Source organism: Cydia strobilella, chromosome 1, assembly GCF_947568885.1.
Source record: "Cydia strobilella chromosome 1, ilCydStro3.1, whole genome shotgun sequence".
NCBI classification, from domain to species: Eukaryota; Metazoa; Arthropoda; class Insecta; order Lepidoptera; family Tortricidae; genus Cydia; species Cydia strobilella.
In genome coordinates, this window is record NC_086041.1 from 26,329,977 (window position 1) to 26,353,031 (window position 23,055).

At 36.8% G+C, this 23,055-nt stretch overlaps 2 protein-coding genes across 4 annotated transcripts in view; both read right to left on the minus strand.

Moving 5' to 3' along the window:
- LOC134755424 (transcription activator GAGA-like) overlaps positions 1–23,055 on the minus strand; it is a 470,096-nt gene that overhangs the window by 249,998 nt on the left and 197,043 nt on the right. The gene's annotated exons all lie outside the window — the stretch shown is intronic.
- Positions 1–23,055, minus strand: part of LOC134742282 (kinesin-like protein CG14535) — a 326,650-nt gene that overhangs the window by 36,290 nt on the left and 267,305 nt on the right. For 2 of the 3 annotated variants that reach the window (XM_063675336.1, XM_063675342.1), the window contains one exon: positions 15,775–15,940. In XM_063675336.1, coding sequence (XP_063531406.1) covers positions 15,775–15,940 — 166 coding nt within the window. The remainder of the gene's footprint in view (positions 1–15,774; positions 15,941–23,055) is intronic. The other variant, XM_063675350.1, reaches the window with a different exon arrangement.

A 23,055-nucleotide genomic window follows, 5' to 3' on the forward strand; every position in this document is an offset into this window, starting at 1 on the left:
GAATGTCGTTGGAATTGTTCCTAAACTGATTTTGTACTGAGCTTAGAACAAGCTGAATACATTATCTAACAGAAGTAATGGACAGATTTAACGGTTGGTGACCCGACTACCGTGTTAGACGTGCATAATTGGAGGTCTTTGGCATACCTGGAACTCGGATCGGATTTCGGAGGCATATATAAAAAAAGATAGTAGTTAGACCAAAAAAAGTCTTCAACGATTTTAATAGCATAGTTACGCAGTGCAAGTGTTATTATTTATACGTCATAATTTCATAGAAGTGTGACGTTTATTTAAAATAACACTTGCACTGCGTGTGCTATCAAAATTGTTGCAGACTTATCATGGTCTAACTCTACTTACCTATTTAATTTAAAATTTTAACGTCTATTCTCATAAATGCCGGAACTCGTGTTTATTTAAGTAAATATATCAAATGTTAAATACTTTAACTTGAGACTGCGAATCCCACAATCAAACCGTTTATAGTAAATATATAGTAAATAAATAAATATATAATAATAAAACTTGGCACTCGAGATTTCCGCCATGTGGGATGTTAAATCGACGATCATTATTCCGATAGTTGTGTCAGCGAATGGTCTCATAGCGAAGTCTCGACCAACACCTAGAGAGACTCGCTGGGTGGTTGTATCAAGGGTCAGATGCAGAAGGCGGTAATTTTGGACACTGCGCGTATAGTACGTCGGTTCCTCATTCTGCGGCTCTGACCACCCTGCTGGCGGCACCCTCGGACTCAGGGCTGTATAGAGGCCCCACTATCCACTAAACCCCATGGTGTCCTCTCGCCGCTTTGGTTGCTGGGTTACGGGGAAGCTCGCGCAATGCGTCCGCGACCCCGCAGCGGCTCATCCTGACTAGGATCCATACACTTTTCTTTTTTTTTTGTCCCTGACCTACCCAGTGGAAGCGCTTCCGGGACACTAAGTCGCGCTTACCATCTCGGGAGCCAGCGTCATGGGCGGGGACGCCTCCGTGTCCGCCGCCCGCGGGCTCTCGTTAGGGCGGCAGGTTCCGCTCATGAGCGGCCCTTCAGCGGCCTATGCGGCGGCGGCGCATTGGGTCAGCCTAGGCCTAGACTTCCTGTATTATAAATAACCTAATCTAAGATGGAAAATAAATAAAAAGAAAAATAGTATATAATTATTTCTTTTTGTTTCATTATTCATATTGTTTTTTTTTAAATGAAAATACGTACAAAAATTATAAGAAAAATTACTTGGTACCTGCCGCTTAACTTTCCTTCAGACTGGTGGAACTCTAGCCAACCTTCAAGGTAGGTAGTCCCCATGCAATATGCAGCAAATTGGCCATTCCCCCTCAAAATTGGTTTCCGTGTGGCCGCCGATAACCCCTAAACAAAGCACCTTTTTATCAACAACACATTGATTTAAAAGCCAAATAACTGCGGCTCACAAATTTTACCTGTAGCCATTATGACTTCATATCTAAGTTGTGGTGCAAATAGAAAACGTTAGCGGTATATTTTTTTAATACGTTTACATTAAAGTAAGCAAGCGTAGTTTGTATTGGTTATTTATACAGAATGTATGTTGCATTTTTATTATTCTTTATTGCACCATTCCACTAACCCGGGGTTAACCGATTAAACCTGGAGTTACTATGGTTACCGGTACAATTTGACACTAGGTTAACGGTTTAACCGCTTAACCCCGGTTTAATGGGACGATGCAAGTGGTGCTTAAGTCTCTGTATAGCACAATTTCTTAGCGACCAACGGTTGCTTTGAACGGTCGGTTTATCCATACGCCTAAATAATAGATATAGCTAGTTTAAAAGTACGTACATGATAGGATCAGGGAGAAGTGTGTCACTTCTCGAAAACAGTTCTTCATGTTTCGACGAAATTTATTACGATTATTACAAATACGATAAATGGATGAATGTAGTCGTAGGTGAGACATACCTTTAAATGTACCTATCAAATAACAATATCCCTCGTCTCTCACCGCCACCACGGGCGGACGGCGGAAAATAGACCATTTGATGGGACTAATTAATTTCGTGGACGTTTGCGGCAGTAATAAGCTTATCAAATGGGCATTGGAACAACACCGCGGTTTGTAGAACCTGTTTCCAACTCGAATGTCATCATGCTAAGCAAAACTGACTTATTGCATTGCGCGTTTCATAATGACGTACGCCTTTTTTACTTAGAACGGCAGTACATTGTTTTCGCATTGCATTTCAAATTTTGCACCTGATTATCGTTATGCAAAATGTACTTTAATCTCTAAATCGATTGTAATAGCATGATCTAGGATAGCCGATTGATTGTTGGAAATAATATTTAAGCTGGTCAATAATTCGTAACTGAACTTACTAACTGGATAACCTAAATACAAAGAAAAAGAAAATATAGAATATACATTGCGACATTGCCTTGTCAGAAGCATGTGCGGATAAAATCCTTTTATATTAAACTAGGAATAGTTGTATCTAAATCACCAATCACATATTATGATTGTATTGGCCTTGTGTGCAAGTTTTTTTTTTACTTCAATAACAAAACAAGTAGAACACAATTTGTATCTCCTTAATTATTCATTCAAAGCATCTAAGAAACATCAAACGTATTAAAGATTATTTTTCTACTCGTCGAGTATAATCTGTGTATTACAACTTCACATGCAACACTACAACCTTACTCTCTTCAACGTTGGATAGTCTATGGCACTTTCGACTCAAGCATAAGAATTTTATCGATACGGTTTAGTCAATTATAAAAATTTTGAAAATGGAACTTCAGCAAGCTTCGTTGCTTAAACACGGTACTCGACTGAAAAGCTGTCTATTATATCACGATTGTATAAAATACTATTGATAAATCATCTGATCAAAGGCATTTGATTATGTAATTGGATTTGAATTATTCAACTACTTACTCTACTTTGGTGTGAACGTTATGGTTTTTTAGTGGATTAAATATATTCGTATCGCATTTCAATAAAATATTTTATGTTTATTGTTAAGGTGCAGTAGGCTCAGAGAACGGAGTTTTAGAAAAGTCGTAGCAATTTTTTAGATCACAATTCGGTTGACAAAAAAATAATTACCAATCTTGAGGCCTTTCTGTAGGGACTGCAGCGATTCGAATCCTGAGTTATTGATATCGATCGATAGAAAAAAAACACGAACATAGGTCTAAAATGAACTTTAAAATTATAATAAATTTTTCACAAAAACTAAAAATATAAAAATTATTTCTTATAGTAAAACAGTGTGTTATTGAATTTATAGAATAATAACAAAAAGCGGGAAAAGCCGACTCGGCAAAGTGGCGGTGACAATCAGGAATGGAAAAGCGGAATCAATCAAGCTGAAACCGGAATAAAAATAAAAGCGTTTTGTGTTTGAGGACCGTGATTTGGAAAAGTGGGGGCATGAAACAGGCGAGTTATTTTATGTGTGTATTCGCTGGGCATGTTGTTAAATAGTAATGGTTTGCGATCGTAAGAGTTGACGTGTTATTACGAATCGACAGTAACGTGAATTTAGATTCTGACAATTAAGTAAATATGTGTAAGAATAAAAAAATGACATTTAACACTCCCTAAAAATAAACGTACTTATCGCTATCAAATAAATAAGTGCGTGACGGAGAATTCATTAATATTTATTTAAATGAAAGGTCTAAATTCGCAGAAATCGTAAAACTTGCATCGATAAAAGATGCTAAAAAATACACACAAGGTTCATTATAAACTATACTGTTAGAGATTTAGTGGTGGCCATATGTGACGATTTTAATCAAAAGGTACCATTGTCGGTTGTCGATAAGGTTGATTTCAAATTAAAACTGTATGGAAATAGCGTCTTATTGTTAACCGACAATAAGTACCCTTTTGGATGAAAATGGCACGTATTGGAACAGTCTTGCCACACTGTTAAGTAGGCGAAGTGAAATTGAGTAAGGATTTGTAAATAATGCGATTTTCAGCTAATTTAATGGCCCAATCTTGGAAGGGAAGTGGGCGTTAATTCGCGTGAAAACAACCGGGTAATTGATTAACGAGCGACGCGGCCATCGTCGCGCACTCGTCCGCGACCGATCTACTCACTCACTCGAGCTCGAGCCCTGCTACGAGTATGACAATGTATGCTGAATAGGTATATGAGAGATTTTGGATAGAAATGAGTAATGACAATAACTTTTTATGAATAGGAATAAGAAATTACAGTAATTAAGGTGCAGTAGTTTCAAAAAATGGAGTTTTTTTTTAAATTGTAGCGCTTATTTGGATCATAATACGGTTGCCAAAAATTTAATTAGCAAACTTGAGGCCTATCTCGAGGGACTTCATCGATTCGAATCCCGAGTTTTTGACTTTCGCTCGATATAAAAAAATCACGAACATACATAGGTCTAAAATGCACTTTAAAAAATTCTAACAATTTTTGCACACAGGCGAACATTATGAAAATTGCTTTTTAAAAATTGGCAATACCATGTTTAAGGGAATTTATGTATAGCAAATCTTGTCAGAAGAAAAAGGCGCGAAAATCATATTTTCTATGGGACAATAATTCTTCGCGCCTACATTTTTTAAATTTGCCGCTCTTTTCTACTGACAAGATTTACTTGACCAAATATATTACTTTTTTATTATTTAAACGTACAAAAAAATTAAACTCAATATCAGCATACCGCGGTCCCGAGCACGCACATCCATCTCGCTCACGCTTACGCTCAGTGAGCCCAACTGGGGAAGTACCTCCACCTTACTGAAAACCGCAGCCAAATAACACTAGACCCTACTCATAGTGTTGTGTTCCTGCCGGTGAGTAAGGTTAATGCCAGAGCTCAACGAGGGAGAGGAGTGTTAGGGTCGGCAACGCGCATGTAACTCCTCTGGAGTTGCAGGCGTACATAGGCTACGGAGACTGTTTAACATCAGGCGGGCTTGTTTGCCACCGACGTAGTATAAAAAAAAAATACAATGAATCTGTATTACATCATAAAACAGGTAAAACCACTGCTTAATTCAACAGCTATCTGCAAAGAAAAAAAAAACAAAATAATATGCATTTGATGGTTCTTCAAAATGGAAACAAAGTACATGATTCTCCGAAGAACAATTTTCCAGGCTGAAATAATTGATGCTAGTTTTTATTTTGTTTTGTAACTATATGAAAACATGTTGCGGTTTTGTTTGCATTGTTCGAGTATATTCAATGCGTAGTGTTCTCTAAAAGAGGTTAAATTGATATAAATAATGTAGATCAGGTATATTTTAAAGGTTTTGATACTACATTGAGATTATTTATTGTTTGTGTAAATTATTTGGTTCTTCGATTTCGCACAGGATCTGCAATATCTCTCAATATTACTCGTAGTCAACCAGCTCGTAATCCTATCAAAGAGCGTATTGGTTATGAGTTACCGCTTACTGTCAATGAATATACACTTGTGGTCAAAGTCACAGTGATATAAATTATAATGAATGTTGTAATAGCGAGCGTACGTTTATACGATTTTATGCTTTTATGAAGAAGCTTTATTCGATAATTTAGTAAACGTATCATTGGGTTGATAGTTGATAGCCAAAATTGATATTAAACATTTTTAACCAAAACGAAAAGGAGTCCTGTTTTACTGGCAGAAGAAAACTTCAGTACCTATCAATATACTATTATATCAAAATTCTTATTGGAATATGGCTAATTAATTGTATTAATCCTTCCAACTTATTAAATTAAATCATGTGCGCTCTTCGCGTGTGAACTTATGGTAGGAGGGGTTCTATTTCATGTGTATAAATTGATACATTTGTTTGCATAATATCGAGTTCACGTGTCTTTTGATCCCGCATCCGCTTATCAAAATTACTTATTTACACACGAACTGCTCACCTATTGCCGAATAAAAAATGTGAACGTTAGATGGTCTTGTATTATGAAAACAACTCCAAAGTCATAGCAGCTTGTAAGCTGGTTCTATTGCATCGTGCCGCAGCCATTGTTTACATTTAACGGTAGCTAAAACCGAGTGAAACAAGCGGTGTAATAGCTTACATTAGTTCGCTGTGAACTAGACTGTACTGTCGCGGACGCAACTGTTTTACGGTTTAATTAAACTCTAACAAGACATTATTATTATTGTAGGAGGATACATGTTTAAGTGAGTGGTGCTACGAAACAGTGTACCACTGAGGTAAAATTTGCACATTATACAAAATATGGTTTAGGGATGATCAGATACACTTAACAATTATATGTATAATATATATATTATATGATTAAATGTATATCTACGTAGACCTTGAATAAGGTACAATATTAACCTGCATATTCAATAGCAAATTATTTACATACATACATACATTTACATTTATAAAGATGGTAACCTAAAAGAGTCACATTGGTAACAATCATATTTAATACCTGTATGTATCTCTTACTTTCACCTAGTGCGACTAGTTTTCGTGTGCGACTGTCCAGCTGGACGACCGCCAAGCGCGAATAATTTGATAAAACGCCCGCCGGCCGCTTATTGCCGGATTTTATGCACTTCATTAGGTTTTTTTTGTGGACACAGAGTCTGTAATGTCTGATGCGTGGATGAAAGTTATGCTTTGTTGTGATCATTGTGTAAGTAACGTTTTACGTCTTCAAAGCTCATAACAATACTTTACACTGAATGCCTGGGTACTGGGTGCATAATGCTACGAATCAACTAGCTGGTAAGAAATAACTCCAGCAGACTAGGGTGATGAGATGATGCTTATAATGGGGCCCACTGACTATCAGTCCGCCGGACGACATCGGCCTGTCAGTTATTCGGAACTGTCAAATTTTTGTTCTAACTGACAGGCCGATATCGTCCGGCGGACTGATAGTCAGTGGGCCCCTTAACAATGAGCGTTCACGAACATAATACAGTATAGTATGTTTGTGTTTCTTCTATTGATAAAATGATTTACAGAAAATATTAGGCGTTTACGTTTGGTTGAATCTTTAGGTAAACCAGAGGAAGTTTTATTACAGAAGTACCTCAAAATTACTAAAACTTTTCTAGATCTTTTCGATATTAGGTCTTAAGGGGCCCACTGACTATCAGTCCGTCGGACGATTTCGGCCTGTCAGTTAGAACAAAAATTTGACAGTTCCGAACAACAGACAGGCCGATATCGTCCGGCGGACTGATAGTCAGTGGGCCTCTTTATAGTAAAACTAGTTCAGTATACATGCATTGAAAAATCACCCAATTGATAATGAAAAATTGCATCATGTTTTATAATGTTAATATTTGCCCAGTACCGCAACGTTAATAGAATGCCGTGTGAATTTGCGCTTCGCGGTTCCCAACTTGATGTTGGCGAATAACTGAATTTTGTTAACAAGTCAACTACATACATATTAGTTTGCAAAAATATAACAGAAAATGAGTTGCAATTTGGAAGTGTGCATTTTTGTTATCTAAATTAAAACCAAATTATTGACTATGATTGCTTAGCAGACGAATAATCAATTTTTAAACTAAAAATTGAGATTTCCGTTTCACAGCTATGATACCGGTTTCACAATTATAGTACACATCACGCTATTATAGGCCACACATCTGGTTACATTACTTTACATTGAAAATATGTATAACTAGTCGTCTCGTTTCTGTTAGGAACAATAATTAGGTTATATGATGGAAGCCCCTTTGGACTCTATTGATGTGTTTCCTCCCATCAAGAGGACATCAAAGGAAGTAGGTCTGTAGTATCAATATCGCGTATTGTATAAATCATCTATACGCGAATTGCGGGATGTGTGGTTGCTTGTCACAAGCGGTAAGATGGCACAAGCGGTAGCGGCGAGTTCAGAGAATATTAATATTCGGATGAAGATACTTATGGGTTACAAATTACTGACTATGTCATATAATTCAAGAGGATTATTTATTAGGTCCGAAAAAAAGACTTCTTCAACAATTTTATAGATTTAATCTAACAGTAAGAAAGTTGAGACTTCTCTGAAAAAAACTCAAATCTTTACGAAAGACTCCCGAGTTAAAAATAACGCGAGTTTAGACATAATTATCTCTGAAAGTCTGAAAAACTGAGTCGAGCCTTAAAGTAGAAGACTCAGAAAACTCGAGTCTTACCTAACATTAGGTACTATCCCTACCTCACGTGACACCATAGTAGTTTAAAAATTTAACCGGTCTTGTGCACAATAATATACATACATTACAGTTGCAGAAGTTATGAAAAAATGTATTCACTTAGTTGTCAATGTCATACTAATTAGAGTGCTTGCTACATACCTATACATCTAGTTAACAATCTATGGTCTATGACGCTTGAAGTCAGTCACTTACGGCTCGTACAATAAAAAAGGGTCCAATAATCAATAAGGAGTTTAATCCCGCGGGTGGCAGCCGGCCTTTTCATTGGACGTTACAAATTGACGGAGGAATAGTGGGGAAGATTACACTGACTATTACTATTATCGGTTACTCTTACAGGTTTTTTAAGTATAGTATAATGATGTGTTTTAGAAACATGCTTAGAGCTGCCAATGCTACTTAAGCTTAGTGCTCATCTGACACTTAAATGTATTATTTATTATATTTCTTAGAAAATTAACAATTTTTTAAGAAAATTGGTTTTTTCTTTACTTAATTTTCATCATAAAGTGTAAGCAATTAATTTTCTACAAAAATTATTTTCAGTTTGCTGTTACTTTGGTATTCTTTACGGTGAAATAATACAATCTATTCTATTTGAAGCCCACTACACTCTTGTGAGCTCCCTCGAGACGCTACCAATAGTATTAGATCCTAATAACATAGGAGATTGTTTTGACACACACAAGTGGCCAAAGCGTTTATTTTTCTCAAAGTGGTTGTTGTGTGTTTTTCAAGGGTTTTCCTGTTGATCAACTTTTCGGAAATGTCTTATTTCATTTTGTTTTGGCGTTCATGGCTTGTTTTTAGATGATGACCTGTCGAATGGATCTATTTGAAGTTACAAAGCAACGGAAAGATAAATAAATACATGTATAGGGAAATGCACTCTACTTCCCGTACAATATGTTTTTAGTATGACTACTGTATGTACTACGAATACAGATAAAATATTGTTATATCCAAACTTAAGCTTAAGCTTACGTATAAGAGTGTACCTATTAGTACGATTTTATATTTACGGGTATATTGTGTTTTGTATCTCTGTGGCAGTCCCTCGCAGTAGTTTTTTAAAGGAATATGTATAAAACTGAACGGGTGCAAGGTTTCGTTAGCGTCGCCAAAAGTTTTTGTCACAAGTGCTCTGTACTATCTAGCCTCTTGAATTGCAAATGCCTTGCTTCGAGGAGTTAATTTTTTATTCTGGATGTTGTATAATGGCTGTGTAGGGAAAACGACTTTGTGGAAAAATGCTAAAACAATGTGCTTTATACAGAGGTATGTACATTGTACCTGTACTTTTATAAGACATTAGGTAACAAGTAGTCCTAATATAAATAGACAATACCAGCAATTAATATATATTTTGTAGCTACTAATTTTATTCCGCAAAAAAAAAAAAATTTCTTCAGGTCAGACATGGAGCCTACAAGTTTAACGACACATAAAATAGATGTCCTTACTTTATATGGTATATTAAAATATAACATAATATTATTGGCCGCTAATATATGAACTTTGCTTGACATATGAAACTTAGTTTTTTAGAAGAAAGCATAAAACTGACTCTTGTAAGTACGTTTTAACTAAATGATCTCATTGCAAATGTGAACAGGAATACTTGTGACTGTACCTATATTTATCATAATTCGTAACTTTTGACACAGGATTAAAACTGCACACTTTTAAAGTAATAGAAATTGCGTACTTTAACGGGATACCTCAACCCTCTCGTTGCCTCGCTTAATCAAATTAGGGGGATAGAATTTTATCCCCCAAGCGTGAAAATCTTTTTAAATCTCTACTTGTAAAAAATCTTAGCCACGTTGCACCTGGAGCTTGTTAGCGCGTCACTTATCACATTAACCCTGCCACTGCCACTGGCGTAATTGCTCGTGTAACCGAGCAAGGGAGAACTATTAACGGGTTACTATTTTCGTGCTGTGAAATAGGTATGCCATTTTTTCCAATATGTAACTGTATCTCTATTTTTTTATTCCTGTAAAAATGAAATTTAAAATAAAATTAGTATGTAATATTTAGTAATTGTACTAGTATAAGTGTATGTTATAAATGTAAGTCAATAAAGTAATACAAGTGAGGGCTCAGTTAATTGCATGTACAGATTGGTAACTGTCGTCTACATCCGCAAATGAATCAATTACATTCGACTCACGCAAGCGTACAAGTTAAAAACAATAAAAAATATGAAAGTCACAGAATCGACTAAATCCTCCTAAAATAACGAAACGAATTTCATATCTCGTAGTCTAGATTAATTGTAAAAACGATCAGATCCAATGACAAATAGAGTAGAATTATCGAATGTATGTATCAATTACGGTCTTGTGATAATAATTTGTTTTATAAAGCCAGTAAAATAGAGAAGAAAACTCTTTGATACGGTCATATCTTTTGAGCGGGGCTTGGCAAGACTTAAGATCGCTTAAAGAAGCTTATTGTCTGACCTCTGTCCAGCAATAAGTAAAAGAAATACAGACAGGCAGACGTATTTCCGTCGTAGCTGTGCGCCTAGATAAAGCAAGGGCATTGCGATGGAAAATAATCAGACCGTTGGATAAGTTTCAGAAATAATACTCATTTCTAAAATTTTCGTTATTATTGTTGGTTCTATTAGATAGACGTTTTAACAGTGACACTTAGGGCCACTTGCACCATCCCACTAACTCAAGGTTAAGCGGTTAAACCGTTAACCCAGTTTCAAATTGTACTTATAACTCCAGGTTTAACCGGTTAACCCCGGGTTAGGGAATGGTGCAAGTGGCCCTTAGAGGAAAAAGCGTTAGACAATACATCGTAGATATTTCGAACCCACAGCTAGGAGTAAACTTAGGTCGATAATTCCCAAGAGCTATTGATCATAATCACGCTGATTTGACTGTAATATACATATTCATACACGATGAATGTAATTGCAACTAATTACTTTACCTTGTCGTCTTACGCGGTGTCGTTACATCACGTCCTTGGAAGCAAATAAATGCCGGTTACCAATAGTAAGGTTTCGACATAAGAATATATTCGGGAGTGAAGCAAGTGGCCCGGCACGACAAGATCGCAGATGGATATCAATCGTTATGTACGATCGAAATAAAATGAGTTGTAATGTAAAACTAGAGGTATATCTAGTACCTATTACCTACCTAGGTTTTCTCTACCGAGCTAAGTTCATTCAATTGTGTAACGGATATCCCGAGGTGTCCTTAAGACTAGCGTAATTAAATAACGTAAAGCATTTAACAGTTCCGATTCGTGAACGTTTTAACGTACGTTTTAAATAAAGTTATCAATGTTTTTCAGACCTATTAAATTTGAGTTATATCGAATTCAGTTCACGTCTCGTCATTGGCAGCTTAGTCCAGACTTGGTATAGCTCTAATCTAGTTACCTAACTGGCCGGAGCACTGGGAACTGGCAAACTCCTGCCAATACCCGCTTGAAGCGAGTAATGGCCTGCAATAATTGGACAACTGTATAATAAATAATGGCTGTGAGAAGCTTTGGTTTATGCACGTTACTTTGGCAGTGACATTGATTATTAAATAATCTCTAGGTAGATATTAAAAAACCGGCCAAGTGCGAGTCAGACTCGCGCACGAAGTACATTACGCAAAAAACGGCAAAAAAAACATGTTTGTTGTATGGGAGCCCCACTTAATTATTCTATTTTTAGTATTTATTGTTATAGCGGCAACAGAAATCTGTGAAAATTCACACTGTCTAGCTACCACGGATATACAGACAGACGGACGGACAGCGGAGTCCCGCTTCTACCCTTTGGGTACGGAACCCTAAAAATGATAAGCGTTTACACTAATTCAAGCAGTCTTTAGGTACGTTTCGCTCATAACTACAAACTTAGGTAGGGTAGACTGGGGACTATTTTATTTTTACAGTTACAAAGGGTATGCGCCTATATTACTAAATCTTTTATTTCTTAAGTTCTTAAATAAAAATTGTTTGAAAGCCCTACCTAAAATCTAACTACCAAATATATTAAGCCTACATAACTTGGTTGTTCCACAAAATTTACTTTATTCGGAATAACATTTTAATTGAATAAACGATTCCACTTACGTTTCACCTAAAAAAAAAACATTGTTAAAATTTCTGTGATGTACGGAACCCTTGAAACATAACTCCGACTCGCACTTGGCCGGTTTTTATTGTTACGTGATCAACAAAATGGCGATTGTGCCGTAAAAGATTCAAGCACTTTCATCTGACTATAAAGCTGTATAATAGCCGTCAAACAACGTTTTCTCAACTTCAATATTCAAGTCGGAAGAAAATCTTGCAGACAACTGTTATATGACTATTTTTAGAAGCAATTGTGCTGTAATAACTGAATGTCGAAAGATGGTGCTATAAAAGCTAATTTGACGACAAATTAGCAATTTGGTTACTTTTATACAACCTTTAATAGGACATACGGTCGTAAGAAGGCGATTGAGAGATACCTTTAGATATTATCGAGTAAAAGCGATATGAGTTTGTCAAGAGCACGTTTACTAGACAAGTTTATGCGGCAAAAAAGCGTTCAATGCTAAACAGTAGAGCTGCTTTCATACGCCTTTTTGATAACGATAAATCTTTTACACGACTGTTTTTCGACTTGCAGTCGTAAGAGTAAAGCTTATACGATTTAATTGATTGCAGCAGTTTAATTGGTAGCGCCATCTCTCTCGCTAGCTTGGAATCACATGGATGATTCAGTTAGAAGGTCGAACCATACTGCCGCCATAAGCCTTCAATAAAGTGCATATATTTGGAAAAATTTTACCTATGCCGCCGTGGCCTGGCGGCCGAATGGCACGGCACCTGCCGCGATAGCAGAGGACGCTGGTTCGATTCCAGCCTGGGGCACTGAAGGCCTTGGTTACTTTTTCTTAGTACATATATGACATTTATTTCAGTTTATAATTTATATAGTAGTGTTTCTACTTGAAATAAAAACAAAATAAAATATTTTCTAAAAATAATTTTATTTGTTCTAATACTTCTAATAGTTATACGATTTAGTTTGCTAGTTGTGCAGGTACTTCACTTTATACTGCAAAAGTTTTGAACGGCTTCTCAACACTGCCGCGTCGCTTGCGCGCTTGAACATTTTTTGCCCAGGATTCAAAAATGGCTGACCGCGAGGCCCGAGTATTGCGTCATATGCATAGTTATTGTTTGTTTCAATCATGACGTGTTTCAATAGTCCCCAGTCTACCCTATGTCAAAACCAAAACCGAAGCTGGGGGGCCGCCCATCGCTGTCAGCTAGGGTAATCTATAATTCACTAATTACACTAATCTAGATTTATAATAACCAAAATCTGAGCAATACTTATCCGCTTTAACATTTTTGTACTTACATTACGTATTACTTTAGGTAGGTAACATGTAAGAATAATAGCAACATCTTCCCTCACCCAGCCATTTTGTTCAATCTTCCTGAAGTTGTTTTCTTTGTATTCCTTATACTGCGAAATGGCACAGGTTTCAATAACGGACGCGAGTCACGCTTCCCAATGATTTAAGGGGCCGCCTTCCGGCCACACTAATTGGTTCCCTCTAATGAGACAACTGATGATCTTGCGCTAATGAACTCGCCCTTAACTCCAGAGATATCAATCGGGTTATTAGCGATTTCTGGGGTTAATTGCTGCGGTTTTAAATGAGTTTCCTTTTAAAATGTGGCTCGGACAGATCAGAATGATTGAGTGTCTTTTGAGTTAGGTACACCACCTTTGATACTTTACGGTACATTACGGAACAATAAAGTAATTTATTTTTTAACACACTTGCTCGTAACATGCAAGTTGATGGAATGCTTTTAGGCTCATAGTCCTAGATATTAAACACGCGTGCTTTTTCATTACATTATATAGCTTGTTAGGTAATTAATGATAATCCGACTGACTTAAGAAGGTAATTGATTGCTAATAAGATGTATGGAAACAGAGCCTTCTTAAATTTGTCGAGTAGATTTTACAACACGGACTGGCGGGCGCCGGCGCCCCGCCGACCGCGTGCCGGGGCCCGGCCGGCCCGCTAGCGGCAGGCGAGAGGCGCGGCAGTCAGTATGACAGATTTTAGACTTTTACTAACTGTTTTAATTTGGTCATTACACACATCGGCTTTCTTATTCGCACAAAATCGCCTCGTGTGTAATGACCAAGGTAGAACACTTGTATCACAACAGAAAAATTTAAGGGGTAAATAGGTACTGCTGAGACAAAACATATGTTTTTGAATGAGTATAATTATAATGTGCGTAAATACTATAAATGTTTAATGTTTAAGTTGCAATTGCCATAGTTAGTAATATTATAGGAACATGTATTTCGATGTAGTGTGGTTGAATTGCATGTTGATTACCCGGCTTTTGATTTACATGTTTACCGCATTGTTCTGTTGTATTTAAAGCATCGCTGCGGTTTCAGCCCGTTATTCACCATCTCATTTACTTTGCACTGTTCCATGGACTAAAATAATTCGCCGAAGCTTGCTTTGGTTTCATGTATTATATTAGTAATTTTTATTGATAGATTTACTGTCAGCTATAGTGTAAAATATCTCCACCAAAATATACACACCGCGCTTTTTTACATTATAATATCAAGACCAGATTTAAGCAAACATACTGTGTGACATCGCAAAAGTATGTACTTATATATAGTATGAGAATGGTAAGGCAATAGTGCAACTAATGTGAAATGACTCAGATAAACGAATCGACTAAATATGGTGGCTAAACGCATAAAATGAAGAGCATACAGTGCTTGGTAACATTATACTTAGTTTGCTTCAGGCAATTACCTATTCTAAAGTCTGGTGATACTTGAGTATCTGTTATATTTACGCAAAATTAATGTCCATGTCTTTCAGGCGTGGTGCATTGCATGGTGTGTAATATCTTATTACTTATTTGTCTCCAGTTACAAAAATCGCTACATTGTCTCCTTGCGCCGTTGAAGCGAAGAGCCCCTGTAGTTTGTCTATGTACTTACACCACAGTTGCATATTCGTGCGACTGACGAGATGCATGACCAGACGAATAGCGAGCGTACTGTTAATTATGCGTAAATACGTTGTTGTACGCTATATAAACCTTAGCACTCGAGCGCACAATAAGCGAAAGCGCATAATAAATGTCGACCAGAATGGAATTACCTCGCCGCGCGACGACAGATTCTGTTTGATTAGCAACGCGATGACGGAAAGTTCAAAATGCCAGTGTACTGTGCCAGGAATGGGTGCTTGTCAATTTGTGTAAAAACTTTTTCTTGTACCGCGTTGCCGTGGTTACGCCAAAAAAATTCAACTGACTGCCCTAAAGAACTTACAGACACATTGACACAGAAATGTCGTGCGAATTGGAAGTAAGTAGAGTTAGACCAACAAAAGTCTGCAACGATTTTGTTACCATACGCAGTGCAAGTGGTATTTAAACGTCAATCGTGTATGAAATTATGACACTTGCACTGAGTGTGCTATCAAAATCGTTGCAGACTTGGATTAACTCTATGTATGTATCTACCTATATATACTATAACGATTTCCGTACTGAACTCGAGTTAGATAGAAGTAGTGTAATGTTACCTTCCCGACGCCAGTGGGCTCCTTGACGCCGAGCCGGCGCAGCAGAGCCGGCGGCGGCGCGGGCGGCGTCTTGTGCAGCGCCGCACTGAACCCGGCGGGGCTCGCGTCCTCCTCTCGCCGCCGCTGTCGGTGTGGCGAGCTGCTGCATTTTGCTGTCGATGTCCTGCTGTAACAAACACGGATTTTTAGAATATAGTAAAAAAATAGAAATCGTCTTTTGGTCTAACTAAGCCACTCTTTTTAAACGATGTAGTGCATAATTATTTTCGTTTGTATTTTCACGGAAACGTACGAACGTGTCTAGCTATTTCAGTGAGTCTTGGTACAAAAAGTACTGAGGTTGATTGAAGTAGCATGACAAATTACTAACGTTTCCGAGAAAATACGAAGGAAAACAATAGGGTATTTGACTGTATTTAAAATAAATTATTTAACTCCAATTACACCATGCATGAAATAAAGCATCAGATAATTATTAGAAAAACATAGATAGCATTTATTTTTAAGCACAAGTTCTATTTATAAATCGTATAGAAATATAAAAAGTAGTTGAGTTGACCGTGACGTCATTGTGTAATGTTTCATATAAATTCCATATTAGCAAATCGTTTTGACAGTTCTAAAAAAGAAACTGATTTGACTAGTAGGAGAATACCCTATTATGCACTACATCTGTAAAGTGCTTTTGATTAAATAAGTATATAAAGTAACATTGTGTTTTGACATACAATAAATCAATCCAAAAATAATTTCTGTGCAATAAAGATGATTGAAAATGAAACCATTCACATTTTTCTTTAAGTGTTTTTTAACAGTCCGATAAGTAAAGAGGGTTCTGTGTTAAAAATATAAGCAGATTTACTGCAAGTACAGAAATACCTAAGAATTGTATTTCAATTATACAACAAGCATTTATTTTCACGTCACAATAAATAAAACAGTAAATAACATCCATGCATAGATCGTGATCGGTAACGCAGGCTTCGTCAAGTGGACACAAAAGCAAATCAGCAACAGGCTTCGTCATCGACTTACAAATGATGTAATCCGCAACAGGCTTTGTCTAGCTTAACCACTAAATTAAACTATTTAGGCTATGGTGCCACCCCGGACCGTAGCCGGCCCAAACGTCCCCATGACACTGGCAGCGTTGCCCCGTTGAATTGCCAAGGAGATCTGTTGGACCAGGTACGATCCGGAGCGAGGATCGCAACCCCTATCTCTCAGTCGCCGACCCAATTCCCACACAAACTCCTTAGCCTCCGCACCCCAAGGTCCTGCAGTCTCCACCGCAACTGGTATAAAATCATACATTGGTTCCATGGCAGAGTACTTCGTATGCTTCTGTTTAGCCGCATACTCCGCAGCTGAACCAGCAGCACCGATGGTGTGACTCAGATGGGACGGGGCAAAGGTGCTAACACACGTTGCGTCCCATAAGAGGCACCGACCCTTCTGCCAAGGAACCAATGTAAGACCATCTGGCCTTTTGCCATCAGCCCGGCACAATCCAAAGCCCTGCGAACTATCTCATTTATCGCATGGTGACGCGAAAAACGCCCAGCGCACCTCTGACAACTAAGGCCATGGTGACCGTCCTCCTGAACCATGGCTCCACATATACACCTATGTACCTCACAAACCTTCGAACCCAATCGTAAGGCAACCGCAATCCTCAAAGAATCGTTATCTAGTAACGTGCCTAACTGAGGGGAAGGCAACGCATGAAGCCATGCTCCTGATTCGCACCTAGATGCGGCCTTGGGCTTTTCAATAATTAATGTGTTGTGAAATGTAAAAAGCTTTAATAAGATTAGGTACATATTTTACCTTTAAATTTGGAATTATACATATGATCAAATATAAATATGGAAGTGTATACAATTTCAATAAGTAACAAAGATATTACCTATACTGAAAATAGATAATATTGCCTAGTAAAAGTCCGAGTTGTCCAAGGTTTTAAATGAGTTTCCTACGATACCCTAAAATAGCCACTACCTAACACAATAAATGAGCGAAACGTGCCGTCTAGCAGTGACCTTTTTACATTTTTCAAAAATTCGTTTCGCGTCGATACCCCGCATAAAGGGGCTTGCACACTTGATGGATGGCGTTTACGTGATGTCAGCCAGTCGGGTTTTATTTTAATAGCACAGCGCCTCAAGAGACACTCAAAATTGAAAATTCTTAACGTACGGAACGCGGTACATGAGCTGTTTATGAATTAACTGAAATGATAGATTATTGTTTTTATGTCAAAGCCAAGAAGGTATACGTACAAGAAAATTGGGAAGGATATTACTTAACCTTCATGTTTAAACAGACTAATAAAAAAAAGTAAATTGTAAAAGTATGGCATTCTGGTATCGACATAATCTTATCTTATACACTCGTGCTCACATAGCGTGGCTACCATCAGTAAGAAGGCTATTAAATAGTAGTAGGTATATAGTAGCCAAGTTACCAAATTGTCACTCATTTTCACATCGGGCAAACTGTTAATTTACTTTTGGGCAATGAAAATTTGAAGATGTTTATTACATACGCTTTTAGCGAATAAATGTAATCTTACGTTTCCAAACTACTTAACCCGATTTGAAATTTCACCTTAGCGGCCGTCGCGTGCAAAGCTGACATGAGGTGCCCCATACTTCCCCATACTTCATACTGATTACAACTATTAACATTCCTCAGCGGGAATTCTCAGATAACTTCAGTACATTGGCTTTTGGCCCGGGCTTCTGTTGGGTGAAACTTTTAGTTGATGCTTCAACTTGTAGAGACTTCGTGGAGCACCCTACCGCTCGGGGCTATTTGACAAGGTCGTTTGATAGATCATGCACATAGTAATAAAACGGAAAATTGGATGTGTGAGCAACGTACAATTTTAACGAAACTATTTATCTCAACCCTTTTTGTGAGTAACTAAATAAATTCTTGCAAGAGTACCTAGTTTTATGTCGGATACGGTGACATACATATTTACGTATAAACACAACGTATATAAATAAGTATTTGAAATAAATCCACCTCTCATATAAACAAAAGTATATTTTTGAAACTAATATACCTACAATAATATATAGGTACCAATACTATATGGTCACGATTCAAAATAAAATCACATGATTTTATTCACAAGTCGTACTTATTGTTTAATTATTTTATCATGAAGTTATTTCTCAAACTTAAGTTTATTAGTTTCAGGCCCTTATACCTTATCAGGCCAATATACTTAAATTTATAATAGTCACACCGATTTTTCGCGGTTTAGTAGTAGGTAAATCAAAATGCCGCTTTGGAACTGTTTCCCCGTAGAAGAGAATCACTCGAAGGAACGGTTATCTACTAGTTATTCTCTGCAATAAATAGTGGACGAAAAAATGCATATTTGTAAAACTAACTGCATGAAACGATTACAATACATATACATAATAATAAGTCTTGATTACAATAAGATTATATTACAATAAGTCTTGATTTCCACAAAAATAAAGGTTTTTAGTAATGTTAACATACCTATATTCGCATCCCTAATGCTTCTCGGAGGCCGTTGATTTCACGGACCGCTGGACGCGATGAAAACAATCCGGAAAGGTCTCCACTTGACATTTGATAGAATACGCCTTCGGGCATGAGAGCCGCTTGTATCGAGGATCAGATTTATTTTATTAAAATATCCGCTCGCTTTTATAAAGATATTGATTTTGTTTGCGCAAGGTAGATTACACGATCATATATTTTTAGACGGCTGAGAGTTTAAGTACTTACGTTGGATAGGTAAGGTTTGTAAACCTTCAGTGCTGAAATCTTTTAAATACCAAAGATGAATAATACCCTGCAAGTATTAGCTTCAATATAGGGCGCTGATACAGCACTGCACCATACATTTGTAGTGTTACGGTAGATATCACTTCGCACGTACGTGTTGATTATATACCTATAGGTTAGATCAGAATATAGGTACATAATATGTAAGTACAATATCTATTGTTCTATTAATCCTTGTTAAAATAATAATAAACGATTAATCCTTTCCTTTATCATCATCGTACAAAGCGATGAAGTGAAACACACCTATCGACTTAAAGTAAAACTTCCCTCATTACTATTAACCCATGCGTGCGTGAACTCATTGTGTCCCAATTACACGTAACAATTAATACTCGTAAAACATTAACTCACTCATTTACTCGTTCATACGGAATGAACTTTTTTAATTCATTACCCTTTTTACGGCTTTAAATGGCAGTATAAACGGTTTATTAATTTGTGATTTGAATTTTATTACAGTCAGTAGGCGAAGCTCACGACGCATTTTATAGCGTAGGTATTGTAAACTTTATTAAGGTTTAAGGCGGTTCCCTGAGCCTGAAGGTGAAAAATCTCCTAATATGATCATATTTTTCGAAGAGACGTTGATATTAGTAGAAGTGGAAAAATATATGTAGTTCTTAATTATATTATCTTTAATTTATAAGCTTCCGACACACGAATTATGACACTTCGATCGATACAATTAATTCCCAAAATAACCTCTAACCTTTCCTTTTGGACTTTTAATCCAACTTTACTCGGTTATTTATTATGTGACACTAGTATAAACAGAAAAAAGAACAAAAAACAATCTAAACTTAAATAGTAATTTATCCGCTTTGGAATTTTGATATTGTAAGGCAACGTTTTCAAAATAAATAAAAATCGACAAAATTCGATCAAAATGGACACTTGGCGCGCATGGTCTTTCCCGTTCTTTCTTGCGAAATGTGACAGTGATAGCGGCAACCCGATGGAACGGCCTTAAGCAAAAAGGGCGCATGCAATTTTTTCCGTGTAAGAGTAAGTTATGTACATATAGTCTGACAAAAAAAAGTAGAAATTAAAAAGTGGCAATACTGTAGTGTCGTCTCGTTTTTCATAAGGTCCCTCCACACTCGTGCGCGAATCGCGGCGCGAAGCCGCGAACGCAAGTGTGGAGTCTAGTTCGCTAATCGGCGACATCGACTCCACACTCGCGTTCGCAGCTTCGCGCCGCGTAGTCTGGAGCGGGCTAAAGATCTAAAGATTGATTTGAAAGGGACGACACTACAGTGTTGCCACTTTTTAATTTCTACTCTTTTTTGCCAGACTGTAGTTGAGTATTATGTTAATATTTAAGCAGAATCGATTCTTAGTTAGCTTTAGCCGAAACAAAGTGACCTCCAGTGACAGACTGTCTGTCATGTGTTGTATTTTGTAAACCGTAAGACAGTTGAAATTTTCACAGTGTGTATTTCTTCTGCCGATGAAACGATAAATAAATCTAGCTCTTGAAGTGGCAGGAACTGGCTCCCGGACAATTTACGTCATTTAAATTTGGAATTTGATTAATTAAAATAAAATCGATACGATATTCCTTCAACTCAAAAATGACGTATGCCACTTGAAAGGTTAAGTAAAATGTTATATTGTATTTACTTAGTTTCAAAACGCGCAGGCGTTATTTTATTTTGTTGCCTTTATAGTTATTCTGTTACGTGCTTTTAGTAAAATTATAATCAAAATAATACTGGAGGCCACGAACCGTCGTTGTTTACTCGTAGATCTTTGCACGTGAATCGATCTTTACATGGCTCGGTTTCATGTGACCAAACTGATGTACGTATGTTATAGATAGATAGATAGATTTTAGTATTTGTGTGAGTATGTGCGACTGTGCGTATAGCTATGTAATCCCTTTTTGGGGTTGTCCCCGTGACAAGTAAATATAAAACTGTGAGAGTTTAGGCGGTAACGTTACATATTTCAGGCGCGATAACGCCACGATTTAAGGGGATGCGTGACTGTGAGCTACTTTTTTCGAAACTTTTGTTAAGTAAGGCACCTATTGTAACGATGTATTTAGTTTTAAGAAACTTTCAAATGGTTCTTGGTTCTTAACTGAAAGTCGCAAATAACTTTAGACAACAACCAAAACTAAACTATGATACCCCAAACAAAACGGTAAACAGAGAAAGACGCAAAATAAAACAGAAATCATGAAATGTTCCAAGGACAATCGAACGAAAGACATTTTATAGTCGACAGCACTCGAATCCAAATATAAACAAGCCATTGTTCTTACCATTTCTTCGCCATGTTCACGATTCGTTCACATTTACTGTTTCATGTCATAAAACGACATTCCAATGAAAGTTAGGACACGCCAGCCAAGTTCTAAATTCAAAATAGCGTAGGTAACACCTTTTATTTTTCGTAGACGAATTTTCTAGCTCTATGGCGACCGTCCAGTAGTACATAACGGGCATAACTTTTGCTACTTTCTGTCATGGTTTACAGTTTGCCAATTTAAACTACATTGACGTAGAAAACTTGTTTGTTGCAGTTATTTATGTTAGTGGTCGATGAAAATCCAAATTTATAAAAATTTTAACTCGATAAATTATGGTGTTTTAGGTCCAGGGTTAACGGACATATAAATATGAAGAAGTGATTCTATTGTAAACTGTTAATAGTATTTTATACAATTGTGATATAATGGAGAGCTTTTCAGTCGAGTACCTTGTTAAGGCCACGAAGCTTGCTGAGTGGCCTTGTTGGGTACGAGAATGAAAAGCTTGATTATATCACTATTGTATACAATACTTTTTCTACGAACCAACACAAATAATACTTTAAACTATTAGAATCATATAGGTAAACAAACCAAAAGTAAACAGCTAAGACACGCGAGCAGCACTAATATCACAGGGCGGACACGCTATACATCAAAAATCACTTGCGTTTTGTTGAAGCAACAATGCATTAAACTAAACTGAAATAGTAAAAGTGAATTGAGACTACAATTTAAAAATTACTTTTGGCTAGTCGCCTAGCGCTCGACTTCTTATGATACGAGTAGGCATAAAATTACACTTGGCGCGAATAAATATTTTCTTGATATAGTCCGTTATGGAGTAGGGGGGAAATTGGCATTAAGGAAAGAATTTATCAAACATAGCTATAGTTCGTTTTTTTTAGCTCTAGAATAAAGGTAAACAATGTTGACGTGTCTTTTCATTGAAAAAATATTGCAAAACGCTTTAAAAAAATAGTTTATATTACTAATGAAAGCAAAAGTATGTGAAAGATCGTATATGATTTATAATTGTAACATATTTGCTGTGACTTATTTTTCAATATTGATTTTTAATAAAAAGACACGTCAAGATCGCTTAACTTCTTTCTAATTAAAAAAACAAACTATAGTATCATCGTATCCGCTTGTATAATTTTATTTTTAAAACAGTAATATTGGTT